Source organism: Rousettus aegyptiacus, unplaced genomic scaffold (genome assembly GCF_014176215.1).
Source record: "Rousettus aegyptiacus isolate mRouAeg1 unplaced genomic scaffold, mRouAeg1.p scaffold_m13_p_9, whole genome shotgun sequence".
Classification (NCBI taxonomy): domain Eukaryota; kingdom Metazoa; phylum Chordata; class Mammalia; order Chiroptera; family Pteropodidae; genus Rousettus; species Rousettus aegyptiacus.
The window spans coordinates 65,800,483-65,826,563 of record NW_023416312.1 but is presented as its reverse complement, the minus strand read 5'-3'; the positions used below and the strand labels follow the sequence as shown (position 1 = coordinate 65,826,563).

General features: G+C 38.2%; 1 protein-coding gene and 2 pseudogenes across 7 annotated transcripts in view; all 3 read right to left on the bottom strand.

Moving 5' to 3' along the window:
• The window catches only part of TMEM164 (transmembrane protein 164), a 178,937-nt gene that overhangs the window by 44,179 nt on the left and 108,677 nt on the right, over positions 1-26,081 (bottom strand). For all 7 annotated transcript variants that reach the window (XM_036227312.1, XM_036227306.1, XM_036227310.1 and 4 more), the window contains one exon: positions 116-194. In XM_036227312.1, coding sequence (XP_036083205.1) covers positions 116-194 — 79 coding nt within the window. The remainder of the gene's footprint in view (positions 1-115; positions 195-26,081) is intronic.
• Positions 13,677-13,795, bottom strand: LOC118608216 (annotated as a pseudogene).
• LOC118608380 lies at positions 21,121-21,239 on the bottom strand (annotated as a pseudogene).

Below are 26,081 nucleotides of genomic sequence, written 5' to 3'. Positions count from 1 at the left end.
ACATTCAGACAGCAGCTCAAGATCCTGGTAGGCACCCAAGAGGTTGTGACTCCCCCAAACAGAAGGGAATACCTAGGTGTAGTGGTGGCACAGGGGTGTTGTTCGCTGGCCTTACCTCCTTTCCAAAGCAGGTAGATGGGCACCACGTACAGCATAACATGTTGAATGTAGTAAATCTCCAATTCAAATGGGAGCTGTAAGAACAGGAGGGAGAGGTGTTTCAGAACAAGAAGCGCTCATTTCAACAGATTCTGAACTTGAATGCCTTGCTCTTTAGGACCGACATCTTAGCAAATGATCCCCATGCATTTCACCAGTTCATCTCCTTTCGCAATCACACAAAAAAGACCAAAATGTACTTGTCACAAAGACTAGCATCTTCCAAAGTGTATTTTGCAGAGATGGTACTTGAAAAATGTTCCACTAAGAAAGTTGGTTAAGAATGTAAGAAATGTTGCATATAATATATTCCCTTGGAGATTTACCTTGTATATTAGTGGTATATGAAGGACCTGGGTGGTCTCTACAACTACAAACCTTGCTTAACATTGCTTATACAGTATTTCCCAGACTTTGTCACCCAGTGCCATTGTAAAAATAACACTCAGGGTTTATGTACAGGTGACTTCAGAAACATGGCAGAATGAGAGACGTCCCCAGATCTCTCCCATTGAAACAACAATAAGATGAACATGTAAAACTCAACAAAAAACACAAACTGCACACCAGCATGTCTGAGCATGAGATCTATGCATAAGAGCTACCACAGGTCAGAAACCCGGGTGTCGGGCGCTGAACCGGGCACTGAACCGGAGAAACAAAGAAGCTGCCTCTCGCAGCTGGAGCTTCCTGTAAGAGGAGGGGGAGGGGAAAAGGTGTGGAGAACTCCCAGAAAAGCCCTGCCTGGGAGAGTTGTGAGCTTCACCCAGCCGGTGGCAGGGCCCAGTCATCAGGGCAGAAAGCAGAGAAGTCAGGATGGCAGAGAAACAACAGTTGATTATTACGAGCTGCAGTAGCAAAACGTGAGGTTAGCTGCAGCCCCCATCCCCCAACACAGAGGGGCCCTCCCCCCATATCTTCCGAGACTGAACACCACGGAGCCCCAGGGGAATCTAAGCAAAAGTTACCAAAACTTTCACTAACACTGACAAAGACTGAGACTGATGATAGCAAGAGTGATTTAATATCTACTATAAAAAAGAGCCATTATTAAGACTGTATATAAAGAAGGAATTCAAGAGGCTTAGACACCACCTACTGGAAACCAAAAGTAAAATGCTATCTTAGTAACAGGTCAAAGAGAGACCTTTATATAATAAATCTTTCTGGAAAAAAAAAGCAGAATACCATTTCATTAATGCCCAGGTGGAGAAATGCTCCATTAACACTATAAAAATCAAGGTGACAAGACAGCTCAGAAAGAAAGAGAAAAATGTCAAGCAAATAAGCTTGAAGATACAGAAATATGCGACCTTAATGACAGAGAATTCAGGATGCTACTCAGAAAAAAATCAATGAGACCCAAAACAATTCATATCAACAATTTCAGGAATCGAAAAAACAACTAGATGAGCAGAATGAGTTCTCCAGCAAGGAGACTGAAACCCTGAAAAAGAACCAAGTAGAACTTCGGGAGATGAAGAACACACTGAAAGAGATGAAAGATGAAACAGCAAGACTGGGAAATACAGTCGACCAAGTGGAGGAAAGTGTCGGTGATACCGAAGATAGAAACCTAGAAATAAATCAGAAGGAAGAAGAGAGAAATCAAAGATAGAAGAAGAATGAAAGAGAAATACAAGAACTAGCTGATACCATCAGGAGAGGAAACATAAGAATAATGGGCATTCTCGAAGGGGAGGAAAAGGAGCAGGGGGTAGAAAGAATTTCAGACAGTTGATGAGAATTTTCTGAATCTAAGGAATGAGCTATAGCTTTGAATTCATCACGTCAAAAGAACACCCAATTATCTCAACCCGAAAGGACTTCACCAACATACATAGTCTTAAAAGTATCACAAATCAATGACAAAGAAAGAATTCTCAGGGCAGCCAAGGAAAAGATGGTAACCAATAAAAGAAAACCCATTAGATTATCCTCGGACTTCTAAGCACAAACCTTACACGCCAGAAAAGAGTGGAATCAAATATTCAAACGATTAAATGAAAGGAACTACTAGCCAAGAATAATGAATCCAGCAAAGGCCTCCTTTAGATATGAAGGAGAAATAAAGACCTGTCCAGACATACAAAAATTAAGGGAATTCACTACGAAGCCTGCACTATAGGATATAGCGAAAGGGGTCAGCTCACCTAAAATAAAATGAAAAAAAAAATACATAACTAGGAGTAAGGCAACTAACTAGCAGGCAGATAGAAGCAGAGGAGTGCAACCCTTACTAAGAACAAGGCATTATACGTTTAAGCAATAAGAATAGATTTGCTAGAGCAAGATAGTAATGAATGTTCAGCATACACAGGGACAAATTGAGACAACAATGACGGAAAAGGGAAGGATTCAAAGATCCAAATTCACAAAGGCGAATGGAGATAAGGCAAGCGAAGAATAAAATGGATGTGTGTGTATACATATAACTATCATCTACATATTCATAATGGTAATCACATGCCCAAGATTCAGAACTGAAGTATATAACATAAAATAAGAAGGACCAGAGGGAAAATCCACAAAACTCAACCAAAATATAAAAAAAAAGCTACCAGAACACAAAAGATAAAATGGTTATAGGAAAATCACATATTTCAATAATCACCCTAAATGGACTGAACTCACCAATTAAAAGGCACAGAGTTGCAAATTGGATCAAAACACAAAACCCAACCATATGCTTTCTTCAGGAGACACATCTCAGCTCCAAAGGCAAATATAGACTCAAAGTAAAAGAATGGAAAATGGTATTTCAAGGAAATAGCATTCAGGGTAAAGTGGGAGTAGTAGTACCAATATAGGATGAAACAGACTTCAAAATAAAAAAGGTAAAGAAAGGCACTTCATAATGATAAAAGAAATCATGCACCAAGAAGATATAACACTTATTAATATCTATGCTTCTAATTTCCTATGCTTTAGGGAGCCCTAAAATGTATAAAGCAATCCTAAGAGAAATGAAGGGAGAAACAGACCAAAACACTATCATAGTAGGGGACCTAAATACTCCACTGTCAGATATGGACAGATCATCCAAACAGAAAATCAATTAGGAAATAACATCCTTAAATGACACATTAGACCAACTGGATATAATCAACATTTACAGAGGCCTTAATTCCAAAAGAGCTGCTTATACATTTTTCTCTAGTGCACATGGAACATTCTCAAGGATAACCACATACTGAGACACACAGATAGCCTCAACAAACATAAGAGGGTTGAAATAATACCAACCATATTTTCTGATCATAATGCTTTGAAGCTGGAAATCAACTGTAAAATGCAAGTGGGAAGAACCATAAGTACAAGGAGATTAAACAACATACTACTAAAGTATAACTGGGTCATAGAAGAAATAAAAAGAGATAACAAGAGATACATTGAAACAAATGATAATTATAGTAGAACATATCAAAATTTTTGACATGAATAAAGCAGTCATAAGAGGAAAGTTCATATCATTACAAGCCTATCTCCAAAAACAAGAACAAGCCCAAATTAACAACCTAATACTTCATATTAAAAAAAACTAGAAAAGGAAGAACAAATGAAGCCTAAAGTCTGAAGAAGGAAATAAATAATCAAAATTAGAGCAGAGGTAAATGAAATTGGAAACAAACAAAAAAAAAACACAATAGAAAAAAACAAACACAACAAAGAGCTGGTCCTTTGAGAAAGTTAATAAAATTGACAACACCCTGACTAGACTCACTAAAGAAAAAAGAGAAAGGACAAAAATAAACAAAATCAGGGATGAAAGAAGAGAAATTATGACAGACACTGCAGAAAGACAAAGGATCATACTAGAAAAAGTATGAAAAAGTATGCAACACCAAATTAATAACTTAAAAGGAATGGACAAATACTTAGAAAGATACAACCTTCCTAAACTGAATCGAGAAGAACTGGAAATCTAAATAGACCAATCAGCAGTATGGAAATTGAAACAATCATCAAAAACCTACCAAAAAGGAAAAGTCCAGGACCAGATGGCTTCACCAGTGAATTCTACCAAACATTCAAAGTAGATTTAATACTTGTTCTCCTCAAACTCTTCCAAAAAAAAAAAAGCAAAGAGGAGGCAATCCTTCCCAACTCATTGTATGAGCCCAATATTACTTGATACCAAAACTTGGTAAAGATAACACTAAAAAAGAAAACTACAGAGCAATATCTGTCATGAACACAGATGCAAAAATCCTAAATAAGATACTAGCGAACTGAATACAGCAACATATTAAAAAGATTATACACCATGATAAGTGGGCTTCATCCCAGAGGCATAGGGATAGGTCGACATATGCAAATCTATTAATGTAATATATCACATAAACAGATTAAAAAATAAGAATCATGATCATATCAAAGATGCAGAAAAAGCATTCGACAAGATACAGCATCCATTTATGATCGAAACACTTAATAAAATTGGTTTAGAACGAAAATATCTTAACATAATAAAGGTCATCTATGACAAACCCTCAGCCAACATTATACTTAGTAGTGAAAAACTAAAAACCTTTTCTTCTAATATCAGGAGGAAGGCTAGGCTGTCCCATATAGCCACTGTTATTCAATATAACATTGGACGTCCTGGCGAGTGCAGTCAGACAAGAGAAAGATATAAAAGGCATCCAAATAGGAAACGAAGAAGCCAAATTGTCACTATTTGCAGATGATATGATTCTCTATATAGAAAACCCTGAAGACTCTACAAGAACATTGCTAGGAACAATAAGCAAATACAATAAAGTTTCTGGATACAAAAACCAATGTTCAAAAATCCATAGTGTTCCTATACTCTAATAATGAATTGCCAGAAAAATGGAAAAAAAAATAATTCCTTTTGTAATTGCAGCAAAAATAATAAAATACCTAGGAATAAATCTAATGAAACCTGTGAAGGACCTATATAATGAAAACTATAAGAACCGATGAAAAGAAATCGAAGAAGATATAGTGAAATGAAAAGTTATTCTGTGTTCTTGGATTGGAAGAATCAACATAGGTAAAATGACCTTATTACCTAAAGCATTATACAGATTTAATGCAATCCCCATCAAAATCCCATTGGCATTTTTTAAAGAAATAGAACAAAAATTCATCAGATTTGTATGGAAGTATAAAAGTCCCCAAATGGCCTAAGTCATCCTGAATAAAAAGAACAAGGCTGAAGGCATCACTCTGACTGACTTCAAATTATACTACAATGCAACAATAATCAAAACAGCATGGTATTAGCAGAAAAACAGACACACAGACCAGTGAAACAGAATCAAGACTCTAGAAATAAACCCATGTTTATATGGGCAAATAGTTTTCGACCAAAAAGCCAAAAACATATAGTGGAGAAAGAAAAGCCTTTTCAATAAATGGTGCTGGGAAAACTGCAAAGGCACCTGCAAAAGAATAAAACTGGACTGTTGTCTATTACCATACACCAAAATTAACTCAAAATGGACTAAGGATCTGAATATATGACCTGAAACAATAAATTACATAGAAGAAAACATGGGAACTAAACAGAAGGACCATGGACTTAAAGAGGATTTTATGAATTGGACCTCAAAAGCAAGGGAATTAAAAGTAAAAATAAATGAATAGGGCTGCATCAAACTAAAAAGCTTCTGCACAGCAAAAGATAATGTCAACAAGGTAAAGAGACAACCATCTGAATCAGAAAATATATTTGCAAGGAAGGTCTCATATAAGGGCCTAATATCACAAATATGTAAAGAACTCACAAAACTCAACAACAACAACAACAACAAATGATCCAATAAAAAAAATGGGCTGAGGATCTGAAGAGGCACCTCTCCCAAGAAGACATACAAATGGCGAACAAACATATGAAAGGATGCTCAACATCGCTAGCTATTAGGGAAATTTCATTCAAAACTACAATGAGATACCTTCTCACTGTTAGACTAGCTGTTATCAACAGGATAAGTAATAACAAAGGTTGGAGAGGATGCAGAGAAAAATGAACCCTCACACACAGCTGGTGGGAATGCAAATTAGTACAGCCACTATGGAAAACAGTATGGAGGTTTCTCAAAAAACGAAGGATTGATCTACCATATGATCCAGCAATCCCTCTACTCGGTATTTACCCCAAAGATTTGAAAACCCATATCCCAAAAGACATTTGCACACCCATGTCCAAAGCAGCATTATTTATGGTAGTTATCACATAGAAGCAAATGAAGTGTCTTAAAATGATTGGATAAAGAAGCTGTGGTACATATATATACAATGGAATATTACTCAGCCATAAAAAGAAATGAAATACTTTCATTTGTGACAACATGGATGGACCTCGAGATAATCATGCTAAGAGAAATAAGACAGAAAAAGTTGAAAACCACATGATATCACTAATATGTGGGCTATAGACCTAAAAGCAACAAATGAACAGGACAACCTAACAGAGACTCATGGACAATAGACCAGTGGTTACCTGAGTGAAGGTGGGCAGGGAAGAGAGGGAGGTAGATTGGGTATAAAGGGTCAAATATGTGGTGACATTAAAGAATTAAAAAATAAATTTTTAAATAAATAAATAAAAATAATACTCAGTATTCTGCAGAATATGCTGGAAGAAGCACAATCTTCATCACTTCATGTTCTTGGTGAGTAGGTAGTGAACTATTTAAAAGTTTACCATTTGACAAGTGCATATGTGGTAGGATTTACTATTCCCATTTTCCAGATGAAAAATAAAAAGCGATTGGTACATCTAATGTAGTCTAGACCCAAGAATAAAGTTTCCCCATTGGATATTGGGGGTCAGCCCAGAGTTAGCTCTGCTTTTGGGTGAAGACCAAATAACTGAGCCAATATATTTTGGCATAGCTTGCCAATAAAAGTACCCCCCCCCCCCCTCCTTCCATCCAACATGCCCACTAATTCACTCCTGTTTCCCATCTCTCCCTCAAAATAGAAGCTCTGGATTACTAAAGCAGAATGCAGTTTCAAACTGGCATGGAGACCGTGCTATAGAGCTTGAAAGTGGAGGAAGAATGAAAATGGCTAAGTTGGCAACTCAATTCCAGGGAAGAAGGTGGCAAGATGCCTGGCCTCCAGGCTTACATAGCTTTCAACATAGAAACATATGCATGCATGCATGCACACACACACATCCAAGGGGAAGCCCAGAGAGACAAGGACACCCAGAGGAAGAGTCAGCTGCCTCCATTTTCCCTACAGAACATGCACAGAAGCAAGGCTACATTAATGAGAGGAAGCAGTTATGGGCTCCTGAGGCCCAGGAGCACATTCTTGCCTTGTGTCAAGAGCTGAAACCAAAGATGGCAGAGCTCCCAAAATGGGAGCTGAGATGACTGTGGGCCCTGAACAGACACTGGCTCTGGTTCTTGAAAATAAAAGCCCATACAGAAGGAATATTTCCCATGGATCCAGATGATGCTCAAATGTAATTTTATGCTTAGAGAGAGAAATGTAAAATTCCAGAAAAAGTGATGAGGTTCCAAGCGTTTCTGTAGACCATCCTTGAATAGCTCAAAAAGGTCATGGGGTTTACCAATGGGCATCACCAGCAATGAGTGATGGAGCTATGGAAGCCTGAGAGGCCCACACTGAACCCTCACAGTAATGTGGTCTGGGATCGCCTTACTATCTTAAATTTGGGTACTATTTCCTGCTTTTTCTAATGTTTTCTTATCATCCATGACTGACTCAATCCTCTCAAAAACCCCATGACAGATGAGGAAAATGAGGTATGAAACAGTTAACTGACTTGACTGCAGTTACCCAGAAAACAGGCAGGGAGGAAAAGGACCCAGGAAGGTTCGGCATTCTGGCTGTAATTTGAATCTTCAGGTACCTAAGGGACTTAAGCTCTCCCTGAGACGGACCTGGGAACCCCAGACTGCTCTTGCCTCAGAAGGGAACAGAGAACCAGTTCAAGGGACCTCAGCCCCTGGTCCTAGACAGGTGTTCAAGCAGTACCTCTGCTAACTTCTTAGATTCTGTTAACTCCCTTGGACTCACATTGTCCACCTGCTTCTCCATTCCAGACACTCCTCCTAGAAAGCAAAGTCCCCACCCACATATCCAGGGAGGCAAATTTGCACCACAGCTGCAAGCAAGACCTTTGGAATCTGTCAAATATGTGTTCTAGATTTAATTCTGCCACTTACTAGCCCTGTGACCTTGGAAAAGTCACTTAACCTTCCCACCCAGTAAAATGAAAATAACTGCTGTCACAAGATTGTTGTAAGATTTCTCATTTTTTAAACATAACAAACATTTATATAGTACTTATTATGTGCCAGGAATTACTATAAGCACTTCATTAACTACTAATTCACCTAATCCTGTAACAATTGTACAGCAAGTCCTCAAATAACATAAAGTTGATGAGATGCTTTAGGAACTTAACTCTTGTTTATATCAATTAGCCTATGGTAAGATTGGTTTCATTATACATGGTTTTGTTTAAAGTCACAGAACCTATCAATGATATTAATGAGGACTTACTGTACTGTTCCAATTACATCCACTTTAAAGGTGAGAAACTGAGACTCAGAGAGATTAAATAATTTAGTTGAGGGCGCAACATTCATTTGGTGACAATCAGGATTCAAACTCAGGCAGTCTGGCTCTAGAGTTTGTAGATTTAGCCAGTGTACTCCGCTATTCCCTGCTACTATCTCCACCCACCCACCAACCCCCCCCCCCAAGAAAAAAGAAAAGAAAAAGCCTGACACTGAGGAGATAGGCAGTAGAGAGTTGTTATCATTAACAGAGATAGTAATGGTAGTACATTAGCAGCAGCAAAGTTAGTACTTGTTCTCACTGTCTCTCCACATAGACGAGACCCAGCTCCTCCCTATTGACATGACCCTCACCTTCACAGCCTGCTCCAACCCAATGTGGCCCCAGACCCCATATCACACAGTGGTCTAGCTTAGCCTCTAATATAGGACTCCTCGCTTCCGAGGTTCCTGTCATGAGCCCAATGCAGCTGTATAGACATCTCAGACACAGATCTCATTTGGGGTGGCCAGGAGACTGCCCAATCAGCAGTGTCCTTACTCTGAGGGCTGCTCACTCCCTATGCCACAAGTTCCTCCCTTGGAAAGACATAGAGAGTGTTAAAGTGAGTGTGAATACCACTGGCAGCCAGGGCCAAGGAAAAGCAAGAGGATATAGGCAAAGGAAGAAGTGTAGGAAAATAGGGAGAAGAAAGGAAGAAGATGAAAGACGAAGAGAGCTAGATGGGAGCAAGAACCTACCACTGGTAATTTAATAAAACATTTATTAGGTACTTATGCACCATGTGCTGTGTTCAATAATTTCATCTGTGTTATCTATCTCATTTAATTACTACAGATTTCCTGTGAAGTAGGAAGTATGTTCATCCCCATTTAACAGATAAGGAAACTGAGGCATAGAGATGTTAAATAGCATCCGAAGAAGCAGCAGCGGAACAGGGATATGAGTAAAGGACATTCAACAATGGAGAAGAAAAACGGCAGTTTTCTTTACTCAGCACTGAACCTGCACCACATGCCAAGAACTCTCTCATGGAACCTTCTGATTCCCTTTTCCCTATTTTGCAAACACTACCTGTAAAATGTCATACTCCCCCCAGAAGAAGTTTCATTTGGCTAATTCATTTCTACCCTACAGAACTCATCTGAAACTCCACTCCAATGTATATATTCTGGTTCCTTTTCAGCTGGAAGATTCCCAAAGCTTTAAACAAAAAGTCCTACAACACTGTGATTGAAAGTCGAAAGTAATAATGAAGTTTTAAGCTGCACAAGTCATTATCTTCCTTCTTACTCCCAAGTCAACTTTTATTTTAGACTCTAAAGAGCAGAGTGGTAAAGTTCTCCGGGCCTCTGGAGTCAGACTGCCTGAAATACTGGGTGCATGGACTCTGTTCATGGCAAGATCCTCTAGCCCACAGACTTGACAGCCGTACCACCACACTGTGCAATGGACCACCAATCCCAGCCTGTCCTACATCCCCAGTTACCTCAGTCACCCTAAGAAGCCTAAGACTCCCTGGAAGCTGCCCAACGCTTGAACTCTAATTCTCACATGGCTCTGTACATCCCCTAATCTCACCCTATCTCCCACTGCTCCCCAATTCTCAAAACCCTTCCACTCTATCATCTGGAACCCAATGATATCATTAGCAAAATCCCCTATATCCTCACACTCTTCTCTGAGCTAGCTGTTCCTTCACCTTCATGCTATAATGGAAACCTGGCTCCCCCCTGAGGACACTGCTATTCCTACAGCCCTCTCAAGTGTTGGGTGATTTTCCTCCTATGTTGCCTTTTACCTCCAGGCCAGTAGGGGTCCTGTCTGTTCCTCAAGGCAACTTCTAAATTGCTGTCTCTTCCAGACCATTCTCTCTGCCTCCTTCCTAACCACTCCCCTGATGTGAATCTCATGTCATTGTACTCTACCATCTACTACTCTTATTACAGTCATCTATGAAAGCTCTCCATGTATATTCCCCTTCAGTCCTTGAAGATTTTACTTCTGGCCTCCCTGTCCTTTCTGACATGCCTTTGTCAAAATTCCTGTGTTTCCAATATTTAGCAATACTCTGGTCTCTCAATGCCTTGACCTCTATTTCCCTCAAGATCTCGTCTCCATCTTACCTCAGCCTGTTATTCCCATGGTCAAACCTGACATTAAAAATACCATACCCCACTCTCCAACCACTACCTCCTATCTATCCAACTCGCACCTCCTCATATCCAACTCTAACAATCTTTCGAATTTATTGGATCCTATCACCTTTTAACTGTCACTTACTGACCTCATGTCCTCACTTCTATGCTTACCCATCACTCCCTTCCAAACGCCCTCAATTCCCCAAACACTCTATCTTTTTTTCCTACTTACCTCACAAAACCACAATTCTGGTTAAATCCAACTCTTGCCTTCACATTCCTATATTACGTAAGTAAGCATGGTGGGAATAAAATACAAAGGTGTGCTATTAACCCTCTAAATTTATGACTGCAAAATTTGAGTGGGCCCTTAATTTAACCTATGATCCAACTGCATTTCCAAGTCCATTTACTCTCTCTCTCCTAAACAACTATTTCACAATGTCCACCTTCCTCAAACTCTTCCCCATCCTCCCCACCAGATGGTGATACAGCTTCCTATTTAACTGGGTAAAAAAGGAGCAATTGGAAAAGAACATGCACAAACTTCCACCTCCGCATGGCCCTCCTCCCTGAACCACTCCCACCACTGCCTTTTCTTCTGCTGCTATGTAGGAACCACCCATGCTGCTAACTAAAGCTAGACCTCCTTTTGTGCACTAGATCCTATCTTTTCTTGCCAATTCAACATCACACCTGCAATTGTCCACTTTTTCCACTGGATCGTTCCCATCAGAAAACAAACAAGTTATAACATCTTTCATCTAAAGAAACAAACGTTCTTGATCCCACATTCCCCTCTGGCCACCACCCTCATATTTCCGCTTCCCTTTATAGCAAAACTCTTCAAAACATTTGTTTCTCATTGCCATCACTGCCTTTTCTCTGAATTATGCTTCCATTCACTGTAATTAAATTTTCACACCCACCATGCCCCCTAAATTGCCTTTATTGAGTTTACCAATGACTTCCACATTTTTAATTCCAATGGGCAATGAGGATGGAGGCTAGCCTCTGTGGCATCTTTGCATGAATCTCAAATAGCTGTCCGTTCTTCATCCTCATGCCAGGGTGTAAGGGTGATTTGTGGCACAATCACCCCCTTGTGTAGTTAACTATATATGGTGGCCCTGGTCAATTTCAGGCTTCATCTCACTTGACCTATCAGCAGCATTTGATGCAGTTGATCATTGCCTCATCCTTAGAACACTTTCTACACTGGACATGTTTAAGGTGTTATTGTCTTTTCTTCCCTTCTTTAAAGACTTCCATCCTCAACCTCCTTTGCTAGATCTTCCTCATGTCCATCACCTTTAAATATTGGATGGACCCAAGCCAATTTTGGCTCTGTTTTCTAACTACTCTCACTCACTAGATAATCTTATCCAGGTTCCTGGCTATAAATACCATCTATATACTGATGACTCCCAAATGAATATCTCTAGTTAGAGTCAACTGCTAAGAATGAATTTCTAGCTCTATCATTTAGTTGCTATGCACCTTTGGGCAAAGCAATCTTGCTGAGCTTCAGTTGGCTCATTTGTAAAATGTGAATGATAATAGTACCTAACTCATCAAACTGTGGTAAAATTAGGTAAAATATTGCATGTAGAATTCTTGGCCCAGTGCTGGCACATGATATGTACTCAAGAAACATTAGCTGTTACTATCATCCACCTCTTTAACCATAAATCCAGCCACTAAGTCATGAAGCAGGATTTCAATTGCTGCCAGCAAGACTTATGCCAAATCTCAATGGCTATAAAGCTCTTTTCACCTCATCACTCTGCCTTAGCAAGAACCTCCAGCAAGAGATCGTGGCACCTGAGCCTGCCCTATAGCCCTAAGTCACATATCTGTATATTAATTAGATGACTACCAGGATAATATTAGCTTCCTAACTCAATCCATTCTATTGGCCCACCTGTGAAGACCTCTTTATTTTCAAAGGAATGGCAAGACTGATCTCTTCTCACCAATGACAATCCTATTCTTATTCTCATCCAATCAATAAAAAAACACTTATTAAGGAAGAAAAAAAATGATGTAGATGATAGAGGCTTTGCTCATCCCTCTTTCAACCAAATCAAAGTTGGGAGAAAAACATGGAAAGTTGGGAGAAAAACAGCAGGAAAGTTGCCTGGGATCTAGATGAACAAGCCCTATAAATAGGAAGAGAAATAAGAAATCGTTTGCAATGGGAGGAGATAGGACAGGGCAAGAATGCAAGGCTGTTGGGTCCCAAACAGGTGAGAGATATAGAGGCTGCAGTAGTGGCAGCTGCAGACACCTCTTAAAGGGGCCATGTCCGCGAGCGGAGTTTTGCAATGATGGACCTGCTCTCTCTGAGCACCAGTGCCAGGCTGGCTCCTCAGGGGGCACCAGGGAGTTACAAGGGGACAATTAGTTGTCGAAGTGAGAGCAGGAGGCGAGGATCTCTCCCCGACAGAAGTGCTGGCAGTATCCACTGTTCCTCTGTTGAGCCCTCCTACTCCTAGTGTGCAGACTCAGTGTTGCCATACCTGAGATGTCATCAAACTAGATGACAGAGGTCGCTCTGCTCAGAAGATTTCCTGAAACTCCACCTCCTCCAACTCACGGCCCTACTCAAGCCACATTCAAGTGTGTCTTCTGCAAGTTGGTGCTGTTTGCTGAGCCATGCCTAGACTCACACTGGTGGAAGCTGACCTCGGTTTCTGGTGTGGTTTTTTGAGGCAACTATGAGCAAGAATATCTGTGGACTGTTACTGAATCTTTTTTTTATTAGGTGAGGCGACCCTTGGCTGACCTCACAGATTGCGAGAACCTTGTCAGCTTACAATCCCTTATATTTTTTATTTTTTATGCCTACAGCACCTGGTCTTCCTAGGTGGTGTCCCATCCAAGTACTAACCAGGCCCGACCCTGCTTAGCTTCCAAGATCAGATGGGATCAGGCTTGTTTGGGGTGGCATGGCTGTAGATTGCTTGCTGAATCTTAACGGGTGGCCCCCAGAGGGGCACAGGCTGGGACTAAACTTAGCCTGCAGCTGAATCCCTCTCAGGACTGTGCCACTGGACACCTAATACACAAAGCCACACTAATAAGACCAGGAGACTTAGGAGCTTTGTTTAGTACATAGAAACAGACACAGAAAGGCAGCTAAAATGGGAAGTCAAAGATGCAGAAACTATATGAGAAACAGAACAGAGATCCAGGAATAATGGAGTCAAGTAATCTAACAGATGCAGAGTTCAAAACACTGGTTATAAAGATGTTTAATGAACTTAGGGGAAGTGCAGATGAATTCAGTGAGAACTTTAACAGAGAGAAAAACATAAGAATGGAAATGGAACCAGTCAGAAATGAAGAACACATTATCTGAGATGAAAAGTATATTAAATGGAATAAACAGAGTGAATGAAAAGAATCGAATGGCCAATATGGAGGACAAGGAAGCCAAAGACATTCAATTAGAATGGCAAGAAAAAAGAAGCCAAGAATATAATAATAATTTAAGGAGCTTATAGGACACTATTAAATGTAAAACTATACATGTCATAGGGGTACCTGAAGGAAAATAAAATGTTGAAGAGCTATTTGAAGAAAAAATGTTGAAAAAATTCTCTCACTTGGTGAAGGAAATAGACATAAAACTCCAGGAAGTTCGGAGAGTCCAAAAAACCAGGGACCCAAAGAGGCCCACACCAAGATACATCATAATTAAAATGCGAAAGGTTAAATACAAAGAGAGGATCTTAAAAGCAGGAAGAGAAAGCTAGTTAATTACCTCCAAGGGAGCTCCCATAAGACTGGCAGCTGATTTCTCAAAAGAAACTATGCAGGACAGAAGGGTTTGGTAGAAAATATTTGATATAATGAAAACCCAGGACCTACAACCAAGAACACTTTACCCAACAAAACCATCATTTAGAGTTGAAGGACAGATTAAGAGCTTACCAGGCAATAATAAGTTAAAGGAATTTATCAACACCAAGCCAGTATTACAGGAAATGTTGGTGGAACTTCTTTAAGAAGAAAAAAACATGTATCAAAAACAGGAATAAAGAACAGTAATAACTATATTCCTATCAACAAGTACCTCAAATGGAAAAGAAGTGTTCCAACCAAGAGATAAAGTGGCTGAATGGATAAGAAAACAAGATCCCTTCATATGCTGCCTACAAGAGATTCACTTCAGATCAAAAGACACACACAGTCTAAAAGGAAGTGGATGGAAAAAGATATCGCCTTGATGGACCAAAAGGGTATTGCATTGAATGAAATGGGTGGTTAAAGACAAATATCACATGATTTCAAGTACATGTGGAATCTAAAGAACAAAATAAATAACAATAAAAAAGCAGAAATAAATTCATACAGAGAATATTTTGAGGGCTACTAGATGGGAGGGAGGTTGAGGGGGACAGCAAAAAAAGGCAAAGGGATTAAGAGGTACAAATGGATAGTTGCAGAATAGACATGGACATGTAGAGCGTAGCATAGGGAAGAGGGTTAATATTGTTGTAATAAATATGTAAGGGGGAAGAGGGGTGTTAGATTTAGTGGGGTGATCACTTTGCAAGTTATGTGGATCTCTGATCACTGTGCTGTATAACTAAAAGTAATATACTATTGTATGTCGACTATAATTGAAAAAATACTCATTGAATTGTACAATGTAAATATGAACAACTGTCTATTATGTTTCAATAAAGTTGGAGGGTGGGGTGGGGAAACACTTATTGAGACACTACTTGGTGTCCAGTAATGTTCCTGGCTCTGGTCATACTGCAATAATGAAGACACAATCCCTGCCCTATAAGAATTCATAGTCTAGTTGAGGAGGCTAACAGATAAAGGGGTAATGTCAGTGCAACAAAAGATCGTGGGAGGACCTGTAGATCAAACATTAGATTAGGTTTGATTTTTCTTTAACAGTCAGGGAGAGTCCTGTAATGATGTACTGTTGTGGAGAGCTACTGCTGGTGGTTGGGTTCAGGGGATGCTAATAAAGTCAGTGAGACTAGTTAGGGACTGGCAATAAAAATCTCTAAATCAAGCTTAAAGCAGAGGCATCAAGACATGAGAGGATGGGCAGATGTGAGAGAAGGTAAAGAAGGTGAATCATCAGGAAAAAGTAATTGATTGGATTGAGGGTACACAGGAGTAAGCATTGTAAAGAAGTCAAATATAACCCCCAGACTGATGGCCTAGGTGGCTGGAAGGATGCTGGTGCTTCTCCCTAAATTGGGGCATACATTCAAGTTAGCACATTAAAGGAGGTGGGATAAAAAAAAAAGCTGAAGAAAAGAAAAGAAGAGAAAAAAGAAAGAGAAGAGATGAGATGAGAAGAGAAAAAGAAAAGAAAGAGAAAAGAAAATTAAAATGAAAAAGAAAAAGAAAAGAAGCTGGAATAATGCTGAGTTTGTGAGGCCAGCATGATAGCCCAGCAGGACGCTCTTAAGTCAGTAGGTATCTGAGTCTGGAGAGGATGAGAAGAGTTAAAAGGCAAGTGATACACATGTAACATATGTGTATGTGTGATAAAACACAAACATGGAAAAGTAAAAGGGTAAAATTCTAAAATGCATTAAAATGCTAATATTGTCTTTAATCACCCCAATAAGAACATCTTATGCACCCCACTTTGCAGACCACTGTTCCACAATACTCTTTTTTGTTTTTTTTAAACTTCCTCAATTTTTTATTAAGAATATTTAATTTTTAAATTTATTTTTCAGGACTTTTTTTTTAAATTAATTAAATTTTTAATGGTGACACTGGTTAACGAAATCCGGTTTCAGCTGTACATTTTAACAGTAAGGCATATATATGACATATATATATATATATATATATATATATATATATATATATATATATATATATATATATATATTTACATTGTGTTCACATCCCATAGTTAGATTTCTTCCTGTCACCACATATTTGACCCCTCTTACCCCATACACCTCCCCACTCTTCCCTCTCCCCTCTCCTCTGGTAACCACTAGTCTATAGTCCATGACCATGAGTCTCTCTTCGTTTGTCCTGTTCAGTTTTTGCTTTCAGGTTTGTATCCCACATATAAATGATATCATGTGGTTTTCAACTTTTTCTGTCTAGCTTATTTCGCTTAGTATGATTATCTCAAGGTCCGTCCATGTTTTCGCAAATGGGAGTATTTCATCTCTTATGGCTGAGTAATATTCCATTGTATATATGTACCACAGCTTCTTTTTCCAATCATCTATTGTAGGAAACTTTGGCTGCTTCCGTGTTCTGGCCGCCATGAATAATGCTGCTATGGGCATGGGTGTGCACATGTCTTTTGGGATATGGGTTTTCAAGTCTTTGGGGTAAATACTGAGTAGAGGGATTGATGAATCATATGGTCGATCAATCCTCAGGTTTTTGAAGAATTTCGTACTGTTTTCCATAGTGGCTGTACCAATTTGCAGTCCCACCAGCAGCATACGAGGGTTCATTTTCTCCGCATCCTCTCCAACATGTGTTATTACTCATGCTGTTGATTATAGCTATTCTATCAGGTGTGAGATGGTATCTCATTTTGTTTTTGATTTGCATTTCCCTAATAGCTAGCAATGTTGAACATCTCTTCGTATGTTTGTTGGCCATTTGTATGTCTTCTTGGGAGAAGTGTCTGCTCAGGTCTTCTGCCTATTTTTTCATCGGATGATGATGATGATGATGATGATGATGATGATGATGATGATGATGATTATAGTTGGATGATTTCTTTGTATATTTTGGATATTAGGCCCTTATCAGAGGTGTTCCTTGTAAATACATTTTCCCATTTGGATATTTGTCTCTGCCTTTTTGATGTGCTCTGCTGTGCAGAAGCTTTTTAGTTTGATGGAGTCCCATTCATTTATTTTTGCTTTTACTTTCCTTGCCTTTGAGGTCAAATTTATAAAATCCTCTTTAAGTCCAAAGTCTGTGAGTGTAATTCCTATGTTTTCTTCTATGCAAGTTATTGTTTTCGGTTGTATCTTCTTCGATTTCTTTTAACATGGTCTTATAGTTTCTGTTATATAGTTCCTTCAGATATTTATTAGGCTTATTCCTAGGTATTTTATTATTTTTGTTCCAATTGAAACATGAATTTTTGTCCTTTTCTTTTTCTGACAACTCATTATTAGAGGATTTTTGAACATTGATTTTGTATCCAGAAACTTTACTGTATTTACATATTGTTTCTAGTACTCTTATTGTGGAGTCTGTAGGGTTTTCTGTATGAAGAATCATGTCATCCACAAATAGTGACAGCTTGACTTCTTCATTTCCTATTTGAATGCCTTTTATTTCTTTCTCTTTTCGGATTACACTCGTTAGGACTGCAATGTTATACTGAGTAACAGTGGTGACAGCGGACAACCTTATCTTGTTCCTGATCTTAGAGGAAAGGTTTTTAGTTTTTCACCATTAAGTATAATGTCCACTGAGGGTTTGTCATATATGGCCTTTATTATGTTGAGGTACTTTCCTTCTACACCTATTTTATTAAGTGTTTTGATCATAAATGGGTGCTGTCTGTTGTCAGACTTTATCTGCATCTATATTGATATGATCATATGATTCTTATTCTTTATTTTATGTGGTACATCACATTAATTGATATGCATATGTTAAACAATCCCTGTGCCCCCGGAATGAAGCCCACTAGATCATAGTGTATAATCTTTTCAATATGTTTTTATTAGTGAGTTCAGTCCATTTACTTTAGGGTGATCAATTGAAATATGAGGTTTTCCTATAGCTATTTTATCTTTTGTTTTCTGGTAGCTCAGTGTTTCTATTGTTTCCTGTCATTGCATTTATTTATATATATATATATATATATATATATATATATATATATATATATATATATATATATATATACACACACATACATACATATACATACACATATATATTTAATTTTGGTTGGTTTTTGTGGATTTTCCCTCTGGTACTTCTTGTTTTATGTTATGTACTTCAGTTCTCAATCTTTGGTGTGTAGTCACCATTACAAATATGTAGAGGATAGTTATACATATACGGTTGTCCATTTTCTTCTGCATGTGCCTTATCTCCATTCCTCTTTGCAAATTTGGATCTTTGAATCCTTTTTTCAGTCATTGCTATCTCGGTTTGTCCCTATGTATGCTGAACATTCATTACTATCTTGACACAGCAATTCTCTTCTTAATGTTTAAGCTTATAATGTTCTTCATAAGGGTTGTAATGCTCTGCTTCTGTCTGCCTGCTAGTCACCTTACTCATATTTTTGTACTTTTTTTGTTATTTTATTTCAGGCAGCCTGACCCATTTCACTATCTCCTGTAATGCAAGCCTCGGAGTGGAGAATTCCCTCAATTTTTGTATGTCTGGAAAGGTCTTTATTTCTTCTTCATATCTGAAGGAGCGATTTACTGGATACATTATTCTTGGCTGGTAGTTCCTTTCATTTGATAGTTTGAATATTTGATTCCACTTCTTTCTGGCTTGTAAGGTTTGTGCTGAGAAGTTCGACAATAATCTAATGGGTTTTCCTTTATAGGTTACCATCTTCTTTTCCTTGGCTACCGAGCATTGTCTTTGTCATTGATTTTTGATAATTTTAATACAATGTGTCTTGGAGAAGGCCTTTTTGGGATGAGATAATTGGGATTTTGTTGACTTCTTGAATTACAAGCTCCAGCTCATTCCTTAGTTTTGGAAAATTCTTGTCAACTATTTGTTTGAAAATGCTCTCTGATACCTGATCCTTTTTCTCTCCTTTTGAAATACCCATTAGTCTCATGTTTCTTTACTGATGGTATCAGGTAGCTCTTGTATTTCTCTCTCTCTCTTTTTTCATTCTTCAGTTTCTCTCTTCTTCCTTCTGATTTATTTCTAAATTACTGTCTTTGATATCACTGATCCTTTCCTTCATTTGGTCGACTCTATTTCACTAGCTTGTTATTTCATTTTTCATCTCTTTCAGTGTCTTCTTCATCTCCAAAAGTTCTATTTGGTTCTTTTCGAGGGTTTTAATCCCTTTGCTAAAGAACTCATTCTACTCGTCTAGTTGTTTTTTTCAATTCCTGAAATCATTGATGTGAATTATTTTGGATCTCATTATACTTTTTCAGAAGTACCGACCCAAATTTCTGTCATTTAAGTCACATATTTCTATACCTTTAATCTTTTTTTCTGGAGATGTTTCTCTTTCTTTCTGAGCTGCCTTGTCACCCTGGTTTTTCATGTTGTTTGATAGACTATTTCTCTGCCTGGACATTAGTGGAAGTATATTCTCCTTTTTTCTTTTTTTTTTCTCCAGAAAGATTTATTACAGGTCTCTCTCTGGCCTATTGCTTAAAAGGTGTTTTTCTTTTAATTTCTAGTAGGTAGTGTCCAAGCCTCTTGGATCCCTGCTTTGAGTCTTGATAATGTCTTTTTTTTTTTTATAAATATTAAATCACAATTGCTACCTCCGGTCTTAGTCCCTCTCAATATTAGCAACAGTTTCGTTAATATTGCAGTGTTTGGTCTTGGATGATATGGGATGGAGGGAGGGCGTGCTCTGGGTTGGTGGGTGGGGGTTGCTGCTAGTCTCTGTTTCTCCGCTTCCTGCTCTGCAATGGCAACTCAACTGCTGTTGCCCCCTGCACGTAGTTCTCACTCTGCTTTCTACCCCGATCCTGGTGTTCTGCTGCCTGGAATACACAGATACCTCAGGCAGGGCTGTTCAGGGAACCAACCACAATTTCTCTCCTCCACCTCCTCTTGCAAGAACTCTGGCTGTGACAGACAGGTTCTTTGTTCCTACCAATCTACCCCAACCCCAATTCCTGCTGTTCTGATCTCTGGAAGCTCTTATGCACAGATAACTCATTCAATTGTGCTTGTATGCAAGTTGGGTATTATTTGTTGAGATTTAGATATTCAGCTTATTGTCATTCCAAGGTAAGAGATCCGGGGACATCCTCCCTGATTTTTTTAAGTAAAACTACATTTTTTGAACAATTGGGAAAATTTGAATATAAATTGATTATTAAAGTGACAGTATTATAGAATTTTTAATAATTTTCTTTCTTTCTTTTTATTTATTTATTTATTTATTTATTTATTTATTTATTTATGTTTTAGACAAGGCCATCCTTGGTTGACCTCATTTATTTATTTATTTATTTATTTATTTATTTATTTATTTATTTATTTATTTATGTTTTAGACAAGGCCATCCTTGGTTGACCTCACAGATTGCAAGGGACTTGTCAGCTTTCAATCCCTTATTTTTTTTTTTTATTTTTTATGCCTACAGCATCTGGTCTTCCTAGGTGGTGTCCCATCCAAGTACTAAGCAGGCTCAACCCTGCTTAGCTTCCAAGATCAGATGAGATTGGGCTTGTTCAGGGTAGCATGGCCATAGACCTGATAATTTTCTTGAGTGTGATAATGGTATTTTGGTTGTACAAAACAATGTTCTTATTCTTAGGAGCTTCCAGCTGAAGCACTTAGAACTGAAGTGTAAAGATGTCTGTAACTTTTTTGATATTATTTAGCAAACTTACATAGAAATAGAAATGTACTTAGAAAGTGAAGATGGAAAAAGATTATTGTTGACTCTAGCTGGAGGGTATATAGTCATCATCGTTCACTATACTATTATTCGACTCTTCAATATGTTTGAAAACTTTTATAATAAAAGGTATTTTTTAATTTAAATGAAATAAATCTGAACTAATAAACTGAAATAAAAAAACAAGGTGCACTCATTTTGAACAACAATTTGTCAATATTCTTCAAAAATTTTAAATACCCATTTACTTTGATTCACTAATGTCACTTATGGGAGTTTATACTAACAGAGATACTTGTATATATGTTCAAACCTGTATGTATAAAGATGTTCACTGTAATATTATTTGTAATAACAAAACATATGTAATAATATAAAAGCAAACTAAATGTCCATTAGCAGGAGAGTCATCAAAAAATACTCTGGAAGTCTAACTATGCAACCATTTATAAGAAAGGAGATACAACCATTTGGTAGGTAAAACTGAGCAAATTTATAGTCTACAAAGCATGATCCTTTTTGTAGGAAAAAGGGTAAATTAGTATTTGTATTTTTAGATGTTTATAAATGCATAACAAAGGACTGGGATCATATTTACCAAACTGGCGAGGGGAGCAGGACTGGGAAGGAGAAGTTGGAATAGGGAAGGAGAAATCTTGACTTTGAATTCTATATACTTATATAGTTGGATTTTTACAACAAATAAATATATTTATTTATTAACCATGTAGCTAAAAGTTTTTAAAAGTTGAAGAAAATGGTCAAAAGAAAAATGTACCAAACTGTTAGCAACAGTTACCTCTGAGGAGTGAGAGGGGAGAATTTTCATGTTATATTCTTCATATCTCTATATTGCAGGAATCCTTAAACAAGAGACTGTATTTAGTTACTAAGGATTAGTGTGAATTTTCTACTTTTTAAGAACCCCCTCTCTCTCAGAGTATTGGAGCATATAAAGAAAATAACATATAAAAGGGAGAGTCTATAAACTCCCTCAAATCCTTTCTTCTCATTGTACCTTCCGCTTGTGATCCCACCTCCATCCCCAGTTAGGACAGATTCTCATGGTCTGATGTGGAGAGAGGGAGTGGTGAGTAACAGGTTGGGGGAGACAGGTCCTTATTTTTGGAGTCCAAACCCTATCAGGGTAGTTCCTGACTTCCTTCTTGGTACTTAGAGCCCTTGACCGAGCCAGAGGAAAGAGTTGTGGTTCTCAGGTGGCCGTACCTGATGGTACATCTACTTGTGCAAGTGTATTTCCTAGTGTAAAAGATATAGCAGCCCAGACCTGCCTGCCTTGGCCAGGCAAGCCCATAGAACTTTACTGAGTAGTAATTTTGCGTCGGCCAGCCTGTGGATATGCTGCTTCATTTAGCTGTTTTCTTTAACCAAGATGAAAATAAAACTTCCTAGCTCCTCTTCTCCTGCCTCTAACAGACTTAGGAGTTGCCTGTCATTCTGTGAAACCACAAAGTGCCATTCTTTAGCATTGTTGCTGGTATCAAAAGTCATTTCTCGGACATAGTTCCATAGTGTAGCTGTTAGCATGTCTTCTCTACACGCAAAAGGTCCTGGGTTTGAGCCCCAGTGAAGCCATGGTCTATGGTCTACTGCAATGCCACCTTGAACAAGCCCGATGTCTGATCTCAGAAGCTAAGCAGGATCGGGACTAGTTAGTACTTGGATGGGAGACTACCTAGGAATACCAGCTGCTATAGGCATAAATAACAACGACAACAACAACAACAAAAGTCATTTCTGAGAAGGCAAGAAAGCAAGCACTGGTGTTCTGACCACCTAATAATAATAGTAAGAAATAACATTTGAGTGTTCTCACCAGATATGTCATAACTAAGTCTGATGCATTTTCCTGAGCTGTAAGGAGGTAAAGAAGATAATGATGATCATAACGGTTTTATAATTACTGATTCTTATGGGCTGAATTACAGTCCCCCAAAATTCAGATTTTGAAGCCAGAACTTCAGAATGTGACTGTATTTAGAGATAAGGCCTTTAAAAGAGAAATTAAGATAAAATGAGGTCCTATGGGTAAGCCCTAATTTAATATGACTGCTGTCCTTCAAGAAGAGAAGATGAGCATACAGAGAGACAGAGAGGAAAGACCACATGAAGATGCCAGAAAAGACGGCCACTTACATGTCAAAGAGAGAGGCCCTTGGAAGAAACCAACACTAGTGACATTTTGATCTTAGACTTCTAGCCTCCAAAACTGTGAAGAAATGTTCCTATTGTTTAAGCCACCCAGTCTATGGTATTTGTTATGACAACCCAAACAAATTAATACACGGCCCAACCATATACTATTGAGCCAGGCCCTGTATGAAACTTTACAACAATTAACTCCTTTCATCCTTATAACACATTTATGAGGTAGCCTCTATTGTTATTCTTTAATTTTAAGATGCAAAAACTAAAGCACAGAGGTTTGTGTAATAGTGAAATACTGGAAAAGATTAAATGCTCACTTCAAGGAGAATGGACATTGCAATATATTTATATGATAGAATATTATACCTCAGTGAAAATGTAACTACAGTTATACTCAATAATAGCAATGAATATTAATAATATAACACTGAATAAAACAAGCAAATCCAAGAAGACTACATATAGCATAATACTCTTTTTATAAAGACCAAAAAACAACTAAAATTAAATAATATCTTATTTAGGATTACACATACATATGAGAGAGATAAAGTCTATTTTCAAAAAGTACAAAAGGATAATAATGAAAATTCAGGCCAGTAGGTCCATCGAGGAGGGTAGAGAGATAGGAAGCAGGATGGGAAGCACTTATGCAGACATAAATCATTATTGATGTGGCTAGTTCTTGGGTTAGGTTCATCATAGTTTATTATGTTATCCATAAAGAAATAAATGACAAGTGAAGAAAATTAATTCAGGCCATGAACAGACCAATGGAAGAGTTTGATATGAATCAAGTATTTTAAATATGGTTACCCCAATTTTGTGCTCCCAAGGTCTGTTCAAAAAGAGTGAGGGTTCATTTAAATAACATGTCTGAGCTCTCCAGGTGTATTAAATGGCTGAGTCAAGATGTGAACCCAGGAAACCTAATTCCAGAATACGTGATCTTAACTACTGTTGTATGTTTGATACTCCAGGCTGTTTCCTTAATGGAAAAGAAATAGGGTCTACTAGGAAACCTGAAGGCCTAACCTACCTAGCTACCATCAAAGTGGACCCAAGGGTATCCAAAGTCACTAAATCTAGATTTACCCCTTCTTTAGACTGGGACAAAAGGTCAAATTTTATGTGGAAAAAGGAAAGGAGACTTGAGGACATAAGAAGGTACTTTAGGTCTTAAAAGGGAAAACTAAATATTCGTGTGGCTCTCTCCACAGAACTCAGGGGAAAGGCTAATGACAGATATTGCTCATAAGGCCTACAGAGGAACCAGGGCAGTGCAAGTCAAAATACAATCAGCTTGTGTGCAGAGGCCAAACTATGCCCTCAGAATGACTTACTCAGGGTTGATTTTCCTGGTTAGGTGATGGAACATGGGCTCCATGAGGGCTTTTTGTACCATAGACATGACCATGACATCATTCTCCCCTCCTTTGGGTTACAGATTCCACATAGAAAATGTAAACCATGTAGAGTAGAAGATATGAGATGAAAGGTACTAAATTCCTAGTCCCTCATCAGCCCAGCCTATGGTACCATATTTGTCTATATTTCAGTGCCTTCAAAGGACATGAGCATCAGATGGCTTGAAATAAGTCCAACCCCACACTAGCACAAGAGTAAAGAAAGGGACAAAAGCTTCAGAAATTTGGCTCTCAGCTCAGTCAAAATAGCTCAAGGGCACTCATCACCCATCCCACTATACCCACCAACTAAACAGGGAGTCTAGTTAATCTTCTACTCCTTGGGGGCCCTTGCTTGGAGGCAACCAGTGGGCCAGGCAGCCATTTGTAAGGCATGTCTTACTACCCTGCTGCCTCTAAAATGTCCCCTGAACAAGGACCATTCCCTTTGCTATACACTGGAGCCAGGTTTATGAATCCTTAAATCAAGGGAAGGTAAGTATCACGTGTCTGCCTGAGGCCACCAGAAATGGTGATGGTACTGGACAACCTGCCGGCATGAGTAGACTCTGCTCACTTTTTTTCTGCTTCTTTTATTTTCTTCTCTGCTTAACTCTCCCATTCTAAATCTCTTCCAATGTTCCAAGTCTGCCTGTAAGTTTTCTATCAGTGCGAAAGGTGAACTCAGACTTGCAGCTGCTCCTGGATAATCTGACACAGAAAGAATATGAAAAATCTTTATTTTCATCACAGATTTGTTTTAAAAATCTTATTTGGGCACATTAGGATGGAGCCCAACATTCTGTGTTTTAATAAAGCTCCCTAATGAAGTCTAGATGCAAAAATGCTTAACATATACTTGGAGGAACACTACAGTAGGCCAAGCTCCAAAAATCTAAATGATAAGTGTGGAATCAGAATATTTTTTCATAGAAATGACAGGCGGTTCCCAGGAAAATGTCCTATAGCTCTCAAGTACATGGAATTCAGGATTCAAAAAATTCCCACAAATAAAATCTCAAGAAAAATAAATAATATACAGTAAAAGAACAACAACAGCAACAACAGTAATATTTAAAATAAAACCTAAACACATTAATAAGTCAAGAACCAATGAAA